The sequence below is a fragment of the Rhinolophus sinicus genome, linkage group LG01 (genome assembly GCF_036562045.2).
Source record: "Rhinolophus sinicus isolate RSC01 linkage group LG01, ASM3656204v1, whole genome shotgun sequence".
In the NCBI taxonomy this organism is placed as follows: domain Eukaryota; kingdom Metazoa; phylum Chordata; class Mammalia; order Chiroptera; family Rhinolophidae; genus Rhinolophus; species Rhinolophus sinicus.
In genome coordinates, this window is record NC_133751.1 from 81,183,025 (window position 1) to 81,197,036 (window position 14,012).

The 14,012-nt window shown below is 37.0% G+C and overlaps 1 protein-coding gene across 4 annotated transcripts in view; it reads right to left on the minus strand.

Moving 5' to 3' along the window:
- The window catches only part of ARL6 (ARF like GTPase 6), a 38,868-nt gene extending 26,302 nt beyond the window's left edge, over nucleotides 1–12,566 (minus strand). The window contains exons 1-7 of one of the 4 annotated variants that reach the window (XM_019757218.2): nucleotides 12,148–12,566; nucleotides 11,993–12,039; nucleotides 10,680–10,828; nucleotides 10,459–10,554; nucleotides 8,930–9,079; nucleotides 3,023–3,084; nucleotides 2,544–2,612 (exon numbers count right to left, since the gene is read on the minus strand). In XM_019757218.2, coding sequence (XP_019612777.1) covers nucleotides 2,544–2,612; nucleotides 3,023–3,084; nucleotides 8,930–9,052 — 254 coding nt within the window. In that variant the 5' untranslated portion in view covers nucleotides 9,053–9,079; nucleotides 10,459–10,554; nucleotides 10,680–10,828; nucleotides 11,993–12,039; nucleotides 12,148–12,566. The remainder of the gene's footprint in view (nucleotides 1–2,543; nucleotides 2,613–3,022; nucleotides 3,085–8,929; nucleotides 9,080–10,458; nucleotides 10,555–10,679; nucleotides 10,829–11,992; nucleotides 12,040–12,147) is intronic. The other 3 variants (XM_074333157.1, XM_074333146.1, XM_074333140.1) reach the window with 3 other exon arrangements.
- Between the last annotated feature and the right edge of the window lie 1,446 nt (nucleotides 12,567–14,012).

The window sequence follows — 14,012 nt, forward strand, 5'->3', positions numbered from 1 at the left end:
AGCCTTCATATCCAAAAACAGAGAAATTAAGCAAATTTTGGCACAGGAATACGAAAAAATATTAGACAGCCACTGGAGTTAAATTCTTGGTATGTTTTTTTCTGATTTACCCTTATCATAGAATGCTAACTGAAAAAGTAGAATAAAAACTATATACTATACATAACTTTAGAAGGCTCCTTTAGCAATTATGTTAAGTATATATTATATATTTCCATAAAGAGGAAACATAGCAAAATGATTAACAATGGTAAATTTATTAGGAGCGATATTTATGGGGAGCTTTTAAAATATTCTTTTCTGTATTTTTTAAACATTAAAAAAGTATACACTCCTTATATTTTATAACTTTTTTATGTTGTAAGAGTAATATGCAGAAATTATATAATAATTAACATTACATAATCATACAAATGACAAAGTAAACTTCCCTTATAATCTTATTATTTCCAAAACAAATGCTATTAATGGCTTGGCGCATATTTTACTAACAACTCTCTTCTCTCTATATAAAGTAAGCACATATTTTTATTAAGAGTGATATTTTTCTTTATATAATTGCAATGTGAAAAAAATGTCACTATAAATAATGCTCAACACATCTTTCTATGCATATCTCTGACTGACTAGTTTTAGTCACAGGATACATTTCGTAAAGCAAAAATGATAGCTGAAGGGCACAAACATTTTTCATTTTAGCAGATATTGATAAATTATCCTGAAAAAAGATTAACATTCCCACTAAAAGTGACTCCTTTTGCCTACAGCAGACTTAATTAATCTTTTTAATCTCTTTCAGTCTGATAGATTAAAATGAGCTTGTTTTTTAATAATCATAAAAGTATAGAGCTACAAGAAATAAATTTACTATTATTGTAGGCTCCTCACCATTCAACCTACAATTCATGTATAATATTTCTGAGTTCAGTAATTTCTTCCAAAAAGATTTTGAAGTAAAAGGAGTTAAAATCAGAAGTTTCCTTTTTTTGAAGTACTCTTTTCTATGTATTTTTTTCCTGTAATTAAAATAAATGTTATTTTTATAAAAGTAGTGAAAGTAAATGTTAAGCCATATTTAGGCCAGGAGCAAAAACCTTATCATAAAAGCCATCTTGTCTGGATCCAGTCTTGCTTTATCTCCCAGGGGCCTGTGATCATCGGGCCTGGGTGGTCAGGTCCCCGGACAGCAATCTGGGGCCCGGGTGTGGAGCCGGAGGGCTTGGTCATGCCCTGAAGCCCTTTGCCAACGAAAACACCCTGAAGCATTAAAGGGGGAACAGTCTTGTTTACCCCCTCCTATAAAACTCCATACCCCTCTTTGCTTGGGGAGATTATGGTCTTTTCTAGCCTGACCTCCCGCAGCTCAAACACACCACATAAATTGTAATAGATCAATTTTGGTTGCCCATGACTCATTCCTCTGGCAGTGCCTCACAGTAAATATATATATATACATTTTAATGAATTTTTACTAATTGGAGCAGGAATTAAAAAATCCTATATTGAAAACTCAGGTTTCCTTAAAAAACAAAACAACTCACATTTCCCTAGGAAGTTTAATGTGGGATATCAGAAACATGCCACTTTTCCTTTTCCAAACTGACCCTCAGATCTTTTCCTTCTACCTCAGAGGTCACCTGTACATGTATGATTTAAATAGGCCTTCAATCTATTCAAGCAGTCATTGAAAAGAATATCTGAAATGAATCTCCTTGGTTCATATCTGAGGAATATAATGTTCATTCCCACATTAGCAGGAAAGAATTAATCAATCAAAATAAAAATCTGATCTGGCAGTCATCGCATACCATTTCAAAGTAAGAGTTAATAAGGACTCTTACCTTGGGGATACTGTTTTTAAGTTTCAGACTCCAAAAGTGAGTTATACTGCCTTCAAACACATTTGAATCCTTAACTTGACAGCTGTTGATCCAACATACTTAGTGAGCACTTGATTTGCATATGCTGAAAAATGTCTTGTTTAGAACTGCTTGTAGGACAAATGGATCAGCTCTTGGACAGCACTGTTATTTTAACTAAATTTATTCAATTAATATTACTTGGCCTTGAAGAAATAATCTGAATGAGCAATAAACCCTGCCCTTGAGGAATTCCCAATCCCATTAGGGAGGCGGCTATGCTATATGACTTTAAGACAGAATTAAGCATGATTATAGGGATATGAAAGTACTGTGAGAACATGGGGGACAGAATAACTGGGCAAAACAGTGAATTTCAAAGAGGAGGTGACTTTTGAGCTAGTCCTTAAAGCATGACTATATTAACTTGAAACTGCGGAGAAGTAGGGTAGAACAGGGTGTTAAAAACAGAACAGCACATGTAAAGGCTCAAGGTTATGAAGGATTTCATGCATTTGAGAAATAATGTAAAGTAGGACTGCACTTTTTTTAAAGTTAGGAAATGTGCTTAAATTATATGAAAAATGAACACTACAACCCACCCCACGTAATCATTTGACTATCTAATCTATTTGTTATTAAAATATACCCATCCAGTTAACCAAAATTCACAAACATACTTACTTATAATAGTGTTCCCAGAGATTTCTGTATCTTCCTTGTCCTGACATGTCAAACACTGTAAAAGACAAACTACAAAAAACAAAAACAAAACAAAACATATGACTACATTATAAGCTACTAACTTTAACATGTAACTTTCACTTAAAAATTTAAATTGCTTTCAATCTAAGAACCCATTTTTGAATATACAATATTCATCTTGGGCCAATTTTCAAGTACAAATGCTGTTAAATAAATTTCTTGAAATATGATTTTGCAATGAGCAACATATAAAAAAGATGGTTTGTTTTTGTTAGTGATATTATCAGTTTGTCTAACCTCTAAATTCTGAAAAATAATCCAGAGGTATTGGTATAAACATATTTTGTACGAGCTTTGAAACAACAAATTATTTTTTCTAAGCGTAGGAGGAATGACTAGGTAGATCTAATATTATCATTTTCACCCACAACTTCTTAGTCACATATGAAGTGAATTACCTGGATGATTTGAATTTCTCTATGCTGAATCCTATCGTTGGAACTATATCTTGAGATTGAGCCTTTAAGAGAAAAGACAAAGTATAGAAATTTGAAATTATCAAAGATGAATTTTTTTTCTCAGGTTAAAAAAGATTTTCCAATTTTAAAATCTGCCACTAAGGAGATGACAGGATTTGATAAAATTATAATTTTTGCAATGGGAATCACTGTAAATTCTTCACTCGATCTTCGCCAAAAGGCCGAGAAGTGATTATAAATTCTTTATAGAAGTTTAAGGTTTACTAATTATGAATTTGTATAACATGTTTGTATTAATTCACATTTTGTGGCTTGCTGCAAGTTATCAAGGATTTAAAGTGGTTTGAGAAGTCACTCCGAGTTCACGTATAGGACTTTCTAATCTTTCAACACATACTTATTGGGCTTATATGGGCCCTGGGAACTGTCCTCACGAGTAGATGGTGAATGTACATGGTCCCTGCTCTCATGGAGTTTATAATCTAGAGGAGGTAAACAGCAATAAACAGCTAGGTTACAAATGAACACAATTTTGGGCAGTGATGAGTGCAATGAAAGGTGACTGGGGGGTGGGAGGCAACTGGTATGAGGCATGGAAGAAGGGTGCTCAGGAAGAGCTTCGATGAGGAGGTGACATCTGACCCAGGAGCGAATATCAAGAAAAGCTATGACAAGATCTTGGCAAAGAACATTCTAGTCAAAGGAATTGGCCAGCGCAATGACCCTAGGACAGGAAGAAACTCACCCCTGAGAAGGCCTGTATGTCTAGACTATACTGCGAAAGGGAAAGAGCTGCATGTAATGAAGTAAGAGAGGTAGGGTCTTGAAGGACATGGAAGGGAATTCTTTGTGGAGAAGAGACTGCAAGTGGGCAAGAGCACAGCAGAAGACCTGCTGACAAATCCCATTGGCAAGTAAAATGCCTTATACAAAGTACTTAACAAGGTATCTCCTTACACTTCCACCATCAAATCTGTTCTTCCTTTTGAATAAAAATCATCCACTTTCTGATCCAGATGCCTAGGAGTTATTCTTGATTCCTCCCTGTTTAACATTCTCTATTTAACCATTCTCCAAGCTTTATTGGTTCTGTCTCACTAACTTAGATCAGGCCCTTATCAATTCTTGCTTTGAATTACTGTAACAGCCTCCTAATTACTCCTAATTACCGCAAATTGTTAATATGCTACCTTAGACAAGTTACTGAACTTCTCTAAGCCTCAGTTTTCTCAAATGTGAACTGTATTATTATCCTTAATTCATAAAGTTATCATGAGAATTAAATGAGTTAATGGTGCAAAATACTCCACACAGTGTCTGGTCCACAGTAACACTCTACGAATGTTTGCTATTATAATTATATTCTCACTGAGTTTATTCTTGTCCCCAAGTTTCTATACTCCCACAAGCATAACTTTAAAAAAAATTCCCCTTCAGTTCATCGTTTTGCTTTTATATGAAAACAGGAGGAGTAGAGGGAAAATTGTTGCCTCATATTACACTCATATTGCTAGTCTACTTCTGGAAATTTAAAATTCAAATAGAAAGACAGAAGCTGAAAAGTCACTGGAGCTTGGTCACCTTACCAGTAATGTGCTACTGAAAAGGAATTCTCAGAGCAGCCCTCGTTCTGCCTTTCTGAAGTTTGTTTATTCAGCTTTTCCTTCCATCTTATAAACTGCCTAGTATTCCTCCAAAAATATCTTTCTTTTTGTTTATGTTAGACAGAATTTATTTCCTGCTACTTGGATTTGTGCTTCACAACAAACTTTGGAATAAAGAGTTTCCTAATTTTTATTGTCCCCAAATACCACCCTTTTGAATCTAAGGGTTTTTCATGTGCCAATCTTGTGATTAAATCATCAGCTATTATTATTAGGAAAAACATACCAACAATAAAAAAGTGAGGAAGTTAAAGATTTTAAAAAATTGCAGAAAACAGTAGCCTTGTCTTCACTGAATTGTAATTAAAACATTTGTCTAGCCTCCCCACAATGATCCAGATTCTTCCCAAACTCTTCATTTCCATAGAAGATCCCCTTTAACTTCCTATTTTACTTTATAGGGAAAAATTAATCATCATTCCCGATCAAAAATGAAAATAAAATAATCACTGATCAGTTCATTTGTCCAAAAATATATTAATAACCAAACAATATTCTAGGTATTTGGGATTCAGTGTTGAATAATATAAGATTTATGCTCTTACGGAATTTAAATTTATAATGAAGAAACATTTAATAAACAAGTTACCAACTGAATATGCAAGATAATTTCAGATTGTTTTAAATGCTAAGAATATAAAACTGGATGATGTGATAGAATGAGAGCATTATATGTTGGGGAATGGGGAAAAAAATGGGAATTCTAACAGAAATGTGTTTCTAGACTGCATCTCTAAGAAAATGACAGCTAAGACCAGATTCTTGAAAAGAGTGAGCAGGTTAAAATGTCCCCGCTCTCTCTCTGCATCAGTTTAGAAAACACAAGCAATCTCAATATATAAATAATAAACATTGGGACAGCTTAATATTAAAAACCATTTCGGGTCCAGGAAGTATCTAGCTATTTAGAAACTGATATTATGCACAAAAAAATAAGAGACTACTTTACTATAAAATGAGATTTGCAATTGTTTTGTAAGACTTTTCTGATAGAGTATTGTAGATTTCTATAATTCACTTATTCATTAAAAATAATGTTTCTAATAGTGAATATAAGCTCACAAGAGCCTCTTCATGGGTTCAAAGATATGGAGGAAGCAAGTGCTCTATTTATACCTGAGTGACAGAGGTCTCGGGGTCTTTAAAAAGTCCCATTTCGAGTGGCTTCTTGGCAATTATCACCAAGTGTTTTAAAAGCAAAGCAACTGAATCTGCTCTGAGGATCTAGAGGTCAATTATTCAGAGGAGAAAGGATAGTTGCCTGAAGATTAAGGCTCAGGAAGTGGTGTCAAAAATTAGGTGATTCCCTTAGAATAGCCACGGAGCTAGTCTAGGCTAGTTCCATAATGCACCAGAGGTAACAGAGATACAGGGATGTGGGAAAGCAACAGAAGATTAATTAGAAAGCTTTAGTTATTGGCTGTGTACCCCAGTTTTTCTGGGGGCTCTCCCTAATGTGATGTGTTAGGCAGGGTCTGTAGTGGTCTTCCATTAGGTCTTTCTGAAATGGAGATAATTAGAATATTTTACGATGACAGACTGAGCACATGCTGCCTCCTTCCTCTTCTGCCCCAAATCTCTAGAAACGACAGAAGAAATTATGAAAAAAAATTCCATAAGAGCAAGTGTCTTCAAAAAGCCAATTCTGTTTTTGGAAGAAAGCTGTTCCCATCCATATAAAAGATTATTCCTATATTAATAACCATGTCTGGGGACAGAAGATCACTGTACTGTTGGGAATGACAGAGGAAGAGACTGCAATTTCTATTTTGTTCTTTGAATGTTATTTCTCCCAATTTGAGTATAGGGGGCAATGGAGGGTTGGCCCATTTGTGGGCTATTAACTCTGGCTCTGATTCAAATCATTTTGTAGTTATTTGAGATCCCTTTAAAAAAAAATTACCTTTGAGGCAGGCACATGTGGGTGTGGTCCTGCTTTTACCATACATGCACTATTCTCTAAATTCAATTCTGGACCCCATCCAATTGGATAAGATGCTATATCTTCCTCTTAAGGACAGATAAAGAAATTTATTGTAATCACCTAGGTCAGGAGTCAGACTGCAATATATGTTGGCTTTTTAACCTGTTCTTTTCCTTATTGGGGAAGAATCTCTTTTCCTGTTTCCACATAGAGAAAACTCCATTAAAATGACCCTCCTAGTTTCTCTATCTCCTCTCTCCCAATTGATTTCTCTCCATGGGGGGAAAATGACTTCTTTGACTGCTCAGTTTGTAAAATGAAACTGAATATCCTTGGTTCTGCCCCCCCCCCCCCTTGGTTCTGCCTCTCTCTCTCTCTCTCTCTCTCTCTCTCTCTCTCATTTGAGAGCCACATGCTTATCACAAGCATGCATTCGCATCTGTTCTTAGCTATGCAGTAAACCTAGGAGAATTGCATCTGTCCCTGAGGAGGAAACCTTGACATTTGGGGAGGTTAATCTCAATTCAAGAGAGTGTTAGCAAGTCCTATGGCCAGACCTAAACCTTGCCCTCCAAAATCAATCTTTTCAACAAAGCATGACTTTACCATGCATATCGCAACTGACTGCCAACTCAGTTGGGGAGCCCCCCTAAAACACCTAAATTACCTTCCAAATTCATTTTCGCCTTATCCCAGCTGCCTCAACCTAACTCCCACCTGAAAATACACCAGCAGTTAGTTATTTTCACATGGTAAACTCATCTATGTAGAAGAAGGCAATAATGACTAGAAGAGAAGAAACAACGGCATTTTTGTAATTCCAAAGCAATCTCCAACTAAACAGAAGTAAAACAGAAGCTGTTGCAAAAGAAATGGAGCAGTAAGGCTTCTTCTCATTCTGTCCAACCTGAAGCACTGCTTAGAGGCAATGAAGTCTACCTTTAATTACCATATTTAGGAGCAATATTTCCCACTCTCCATTCATTCAGTCATTAAGAGGACCAGTTCCTCTTTTTCTCCCTGTCTGTGCAGTCTATATTATCTTTTTACTCAACATTTTTCATTATTTGACTAATGGTTGTTACCTAAATAAATGTATTTACAATTGTAAATGCTGGTATCTACCTCATATGGTTTTCCCCTTCTTCCATACCTACAGGATATCTATTATTGCTGAAAGCAGTAATATGCCCTGCTTTACAAACAAATCCAGCCTCATTTATAGACAGGAGTAGCCAGTGGGATGTATCCTGTTTCCGGGCAGTCAGCTCTAATGTGTCTTTTGGAGCAAAAATTAATATAAGACCCGGTATTATATTATGTTATATTATTATATTATACCAGTCTTATAGTAAAATAAGACCGCGTCTTATATTAATTTTTGCTCCAAAAGACTCATTAGAGCTGATTGTCCGGCTAGGTCTTAGTTTCGGGGAAACACGGTAAATAAAAGTCATTAGTCAGGGCTTCTGGGTAAGCTCTTTAAAGAGGCTTATTTAGCAAGAAGGCCTATTCTTTTTCCCTGTTCCTCTCCCCTCCGTGATTTAGAATCTAGACATATAGTTCAAACCAAAGTAACCATGTGGAGATCTTGAGGGTAAAAACCAGTCACAGAAAGAGATGGAAGATGCAGAGCAGAAAGATGGAAGATGCCTGGATCTCCTGTGACCATGTAGCTGCTACACAAGCCCTGGAATACCTCTTCTGGAATTATTCAGATGACAGAAAAAGAAGCCTCTATTTTATTTAGTTCACTGGTACGTGGGTTTTCTTTATATGCAGCAGAACCTAGCTTTAACTTGTGCTTCATAGGATGTAGAATATGCTAGCTTTAAATATTTTTCAGTTATTAAAATAATATGTTAATATACTTATTACTTAAATGACTTAAAGTCATCTTGCCTACTTCTACTGATATGCATAATACACTCTTGGGACACTGTCTAATTATCCACAGAGCCTATAAAAATGATTTACCTTTCCCTCTGTTTTGCACCTCTTCTAAAGAGAGCCCAAAAGAAGGCAATGCTACCTGAAAGTAAACTTGGCAAATCTGTGAAGATCTTTTGAGGAAAAAAGACATTTGGAAAATATTACAATTTAAATAATGAAGATTTACCTATATACCTGCATAAAACACTGCAAATTATGGCTGCCTGATACTTATTACTTTAAGGTTCTACAAACTTAACATATTTCATAACATGGCTATATGAAGCCACAATAGCAAACAAATTAATTCTGCATACTAACTTCCTCTAGCAGAAAATACATAAAGCATCTAACAAAGATACTTACATTTGAAGGTTTAAGTTTGTTAATGATTGTTGTTTTGCCACTATTATCCAGCCCAAGGCACAAAACATTAACCTCCTTCTTCTTCAGGCCAAGCAAGCCTGAAAGTCTGTCTAGCAATCCCATAATGTGATTCAAATATTTATAAAGGATCTGCAAGTCAGGAAAAAACAAAATTACACACAAGTACCTGAAGTATGGAAAATATGAGCATGTATATAAAAAAAAATTAATATTATAAAGACACAATGATGTTATGAAAACCAAGTCAATGTAGCTTTACAGTTAGTAAACAGAGTATAAGCCGATTACCAGAAAGGAGCCTTAACTGAAATGCAAAGTGGCAGCTTACGACCCCTGGCAACACAGAATAATGCCCTTGAAATAACTGTACATTTCTCATCGTAATATTGTAATACTTAAGAACAAAATGTGGTTAAACTCATGTGGAGTCTGCTGTTTGTGATACTTGAAAATATCTGCAGCCTTTACTGGAAATCTGGAACAATGGGCAGTGGGGTTTCTGTAGCGCCTAAGGCTGAAGCTGAGATATTAAAAGGCAGACCAGGAAAACAGAAAAATTGAGATTTTGGCTATATCACTTAAGCAATTGGCTAAAACTTTTTCTGAAGCCAGCTCCATTGTTGTACTTTTCAGTAATAAATATTAAATTCACTGTTTTTGTTTGCTTGATTATATCCAATTTAGGTTGTGTTTCTATCAGCAGAAACACAGAATTCTGATACATTTATCTTAGTTTTCCCTTAGTCCTTACATATATCTTTAAGTCACTACAAATCCATTTGGGAAGGTTACGTATAAAATACACATACACAAACACAATTTTACTGAACCTTAATAAATATGTTTTCTTAAAAACTGTAATTCAGCTTAAATATCCTAAGTATTACTTTAAAAGAACTTTAGTATACTTGTAAAGAACAAGAAAGTAAATACTAATTTTAGATTTTAGTCTAGTTTTCTGAAATATTGTAAAAGTTTCTTTTGTTAACGCATCCCTGAAGTGTTCATTTCTTTATCAATTCTTTCTTTGGAAGAAAAAAATACTTCCAACTCAAACTTAAAAAACAAAACTCCATAATCACTCCAAAGAGAAGTATTTTGCAGTCATATAAAACTGCTGATGATATATTGCTTGCTATGTGTTAACTTTATGGCTCTTATCCTTCCAAGGTAATGTCAAAATTAGAAGTCAGGTCTCCTCCACATGAAACTTTACAAAGGTGTTCCCTTTGAGTCCATCACCTACCAAAATATTATTATGTGGTGGGAGAAAAAAGATACCCCTTTTGCTAGCCCTCAACTGCCAAACGGACTGCTACAGCAGCAACTACAATACACCTGTGTTCCAAACATTTCCTATTACTCTCTGGACCATCATTTTCAAAGTTCTCTAAATATTAATCTCATTTATTTGATTTATTCTCATTGCTATCTCAGGTTCCAGAAGACTGTCATCTTACAGCTCCTTCAGTATTTTTTATCCTACACCATCCCAGACAAGGCCATACCTTGAAGGATGTGAGGCTGCAGCAACTTACACGATAAGAGGCTTCCAAGACAACTGCATCTGGAAGGAGGCTGCATCATCAGTTTTGCTTATGACCCTTAGGAGATCATTAAGGATACAAGTCTCCAAACTGAATTTTAATGACGTTCAGAAAAAAAAAAAAAACACGTGCAGTGACCCATCCAAGCCTGGGGGCTATAACAAGATTCACAGTCGTCTTACCCAAGGAATGGGTTTGATGTCAGATACTCCATTTGTCTCACTTGAATCAACTTTTCTCCTTGTGTTGGAGATTCAAATCTCACTCAATCCATTCCTTTGTATCCCAGCTTAAGGATAAGCATTTGTAGAATCCACTTTAAGCTAGCCTTCTGGTATCATAAAACAATTCACACAATTTTAATTCAAAGTAAATTTTACTCACTTTGTTACTGTACTAAAAATACTGATATAAAGGCTTACATATTCCATTTTCCATACAATTTTGAACAGATTTTTAAAAATGTGACCACTTTTCACATTATTCCCCTCTGGACATCTACTATAAAATATCGATTGTCAAAAGTTTGATACGTGAATATTCATTTTGCAAAGAAATTTGGATTGTGACTTTCCATCCCTTTTTCATAGATTATCAAACACCTAATGCTGTTATTGAAATATTTTGGGGCATACAATTTAAAGAAGTCAGTTTTTCTAAAAGATGTAATTACATTTACTAAAGTTGCTTTACAAACAACTCATATAGCCTTACGTATGCTTCTATTCCTTAGTAACTACACACTTCTGTAAGTTTACCTTTGCATGCATGAAAGAAGGAAATAAAAGATAATTCAAGCCCCTCAACATTTAATTATCATGTCCTAAGTGAACAGTGGGAGATACAATTACAGTGTTCTGTAGCTGCCTACTCCTTCTGCCTTCATTCTCAACCCTGGCTGCCTAGTGGAATCGACTGGATTGGTATTTCTGAAGATGGGAGCAGGGCATCTGTATTGTAAAAAGCTACACAGCATTTCTGATGTACTGTCACTACTGGGAGCTACTGGCTTTCGGAATAAAGTCCAAACTTTCATGTGTAACTTTTAAGGCTGTTCACAATCTGGTGCCAATCTACCTTTCTAGTTTATCTTACTGTTTTTCTCTCTTTGCCCACCAGCCAAACTCTCTTGATTGTTATGTGTGAAACTGCTTTCTAAAGGACTACTTGTTGACAGAAAAGTCCTGAAGAATTAGGATGTTATCCAGTTAAGAACTTGGAAGATAAGCTCCAGAGATAACGGGTGGGCAGAGAAAAATAGCAGGAATGGTACTTTGTAAACTTCAAAAATGTCTCTAGAGTGAAGTGTATAGCACACTCCTATTACCCCAGACAAACATTTTTATTTGGCTTTCAGTTTTTGACAATGAAATTTCAATTACACTTCCCACACACCAAACAAAAACTTCCAAACTGGGTAGTGTTAAAACGAACCAAAGAAACACAAATTCCGTCAAACAAGTTCAATGAGTTTTTTGGGGTTTCCAGTACTCACCGTATAAGCTCACTTCTCCTTTTCCACCTCTCACGCATTAGAAACGACTACATGGAGTGAAAAACACGGAAAAGAGCAATTCTCAAACTGGGGGCCGCGGGGGAGGGAATGTGATGGGGCGCCGCTGGCTACAGAAATTGTCGGTGGGCAAATACCTGGTTTTTGAGGTTAGTTCTGCGGGCCCAATGGATGGGTGCACTCACTCGTGTCCGTCCCTGGGATGGAAATCTGACGCGTGAGTCTCTCAGCCTTCCTCTCTGTGCCTCGGTAGGAAGGATCACTGGTCCTGAGCTAAGCCGCTTCTACGAGTTGGGGGAAACGGCAGCCTCTGCCTCAGCGCGAGCATCACTAACTGGGCAGGCGCTGAGGCGCGTGGCGTTCCCCGGGCAACCGGAGGTTCTTCCGGTCCCGAAGCCACGCCTCCTCGGAGGTCCTAGCAAGTCAGCCGCCGCGCTCTGACTTATCGGATATGAGTTCCGGGAGATGCCAGAAGCACGCGGAGGAGCATTAAAGAAGGTGTGAGCACGCGTCGCGTGGCGTGGTGAACTGCCGCGTTCCTGCGAGGAGCCGTGCAGTTCCTCGGTGGAGCATGATGGGAATTGTAGGCTGCGCACAGGCTGCTGGGAAGGGTTTGGTGACGGCCCTTGCTTAGGGTGTTATTCTTGGCCCTGGTGTCTCGGATTCTCGCTGGAATACCAGCTCCCGGGAGCGGGCTTTCAGGATGGCGCCCAGAGCACTGAGGAGACTGCGTCGTTGCCGGTTATGGGCGCAGCGTGGTGGCAACGACTGCAGGACCGACTGTGCCCATTGGGGCAAGATGTGCGCCAGAGTTGCCCCGCTGCCTTTGGCACTGACCCTCTTGGGGGCTCTGATAGGCCTGAGACCTTGGAGTCCTGGCAAAGTAAAGTTGTTAATGTAGGTCGGGAGAGAAGATAAGCTCAAAGGCATTGTTCTGCAAGAGAAGTAGGCCTGTATCTGGCTTCTCAGCTGTCTGATCTGAAGACATTTCCACGGGGCATAATCTCCTCTGATTAGATTGCAGTCCCCAGAATCAAATCAGCAGGTGGTCAGAAAAGAAATTAATAGTCTGAATGAGTAAAGTTAGCCACCTTCTTAAATTGTACTCGGATTTTATAGTAACAAATGATGACCCTCCAATAGAAAATATTTGGACATACACGTTTCCCCGTATTTTTTGTTACTATGCTTTCCAACGGAAAGATTACAGATGCAGTAATTTTAAAGATTTAGGATTTTCCTGACAACTTTTCAACCTGCCCAGCCTCACCAGCCTCGTTCCCTCAGTGAATGCCATTCATGATTTAAACTTTCCTCATTGAGTGTCCATCTCTCATTTACCTTGTTACCATGAGTATAGGATTTGTACCTCCCTCCAACTACTTAGTATTATGTTTACTATCCTAGTACCTGCTTTGGCTGGTAATTAATTTAGCCTATTAAATGGAAGGTGAAAAGAAACTACAAGGAATTATATAAAAGTAATGATAGGGGTGAGGGGTTGTACATGTATGATTATGGGGTAATTTTTCTTGTTACTTTTCCAAATTTTCAAATGTAGTTATCTTGTTTTTAGAATGAAAAAAATGTGGTTCTGGGCTAGTGACTATTGAAAGGCAAACACTAACAAAAAAACCACTATATAGTTGTATATCCAAAAGAATTGACTTACAAATGTCCTTATAATGATGGAGTATGGAAATATATTCTTCCTTATTGTGAAGGCCAATTATATGTATATATATATTAGGCATATAGTAGGTGTTCAATAATTTCCTGTCTTCGCCCTGAAATTTTTGTTATATGGATAAGATATTTAAAAAAAAAATTCTTTTTTAATTGGGGAATATTGGGGAACAGTGTGTTTCTCCAGGGCCCATCAGCTCCAAGTCGTTGTCCTTCAATCTAATTGTGGAGGGCGCAGTTCAGCTCCAAGTCCAGTTGCTGTTTTCAATCTTAGTTGCAGGGGACGCAGCCCACCATCCCATGCGGGAATTGATTA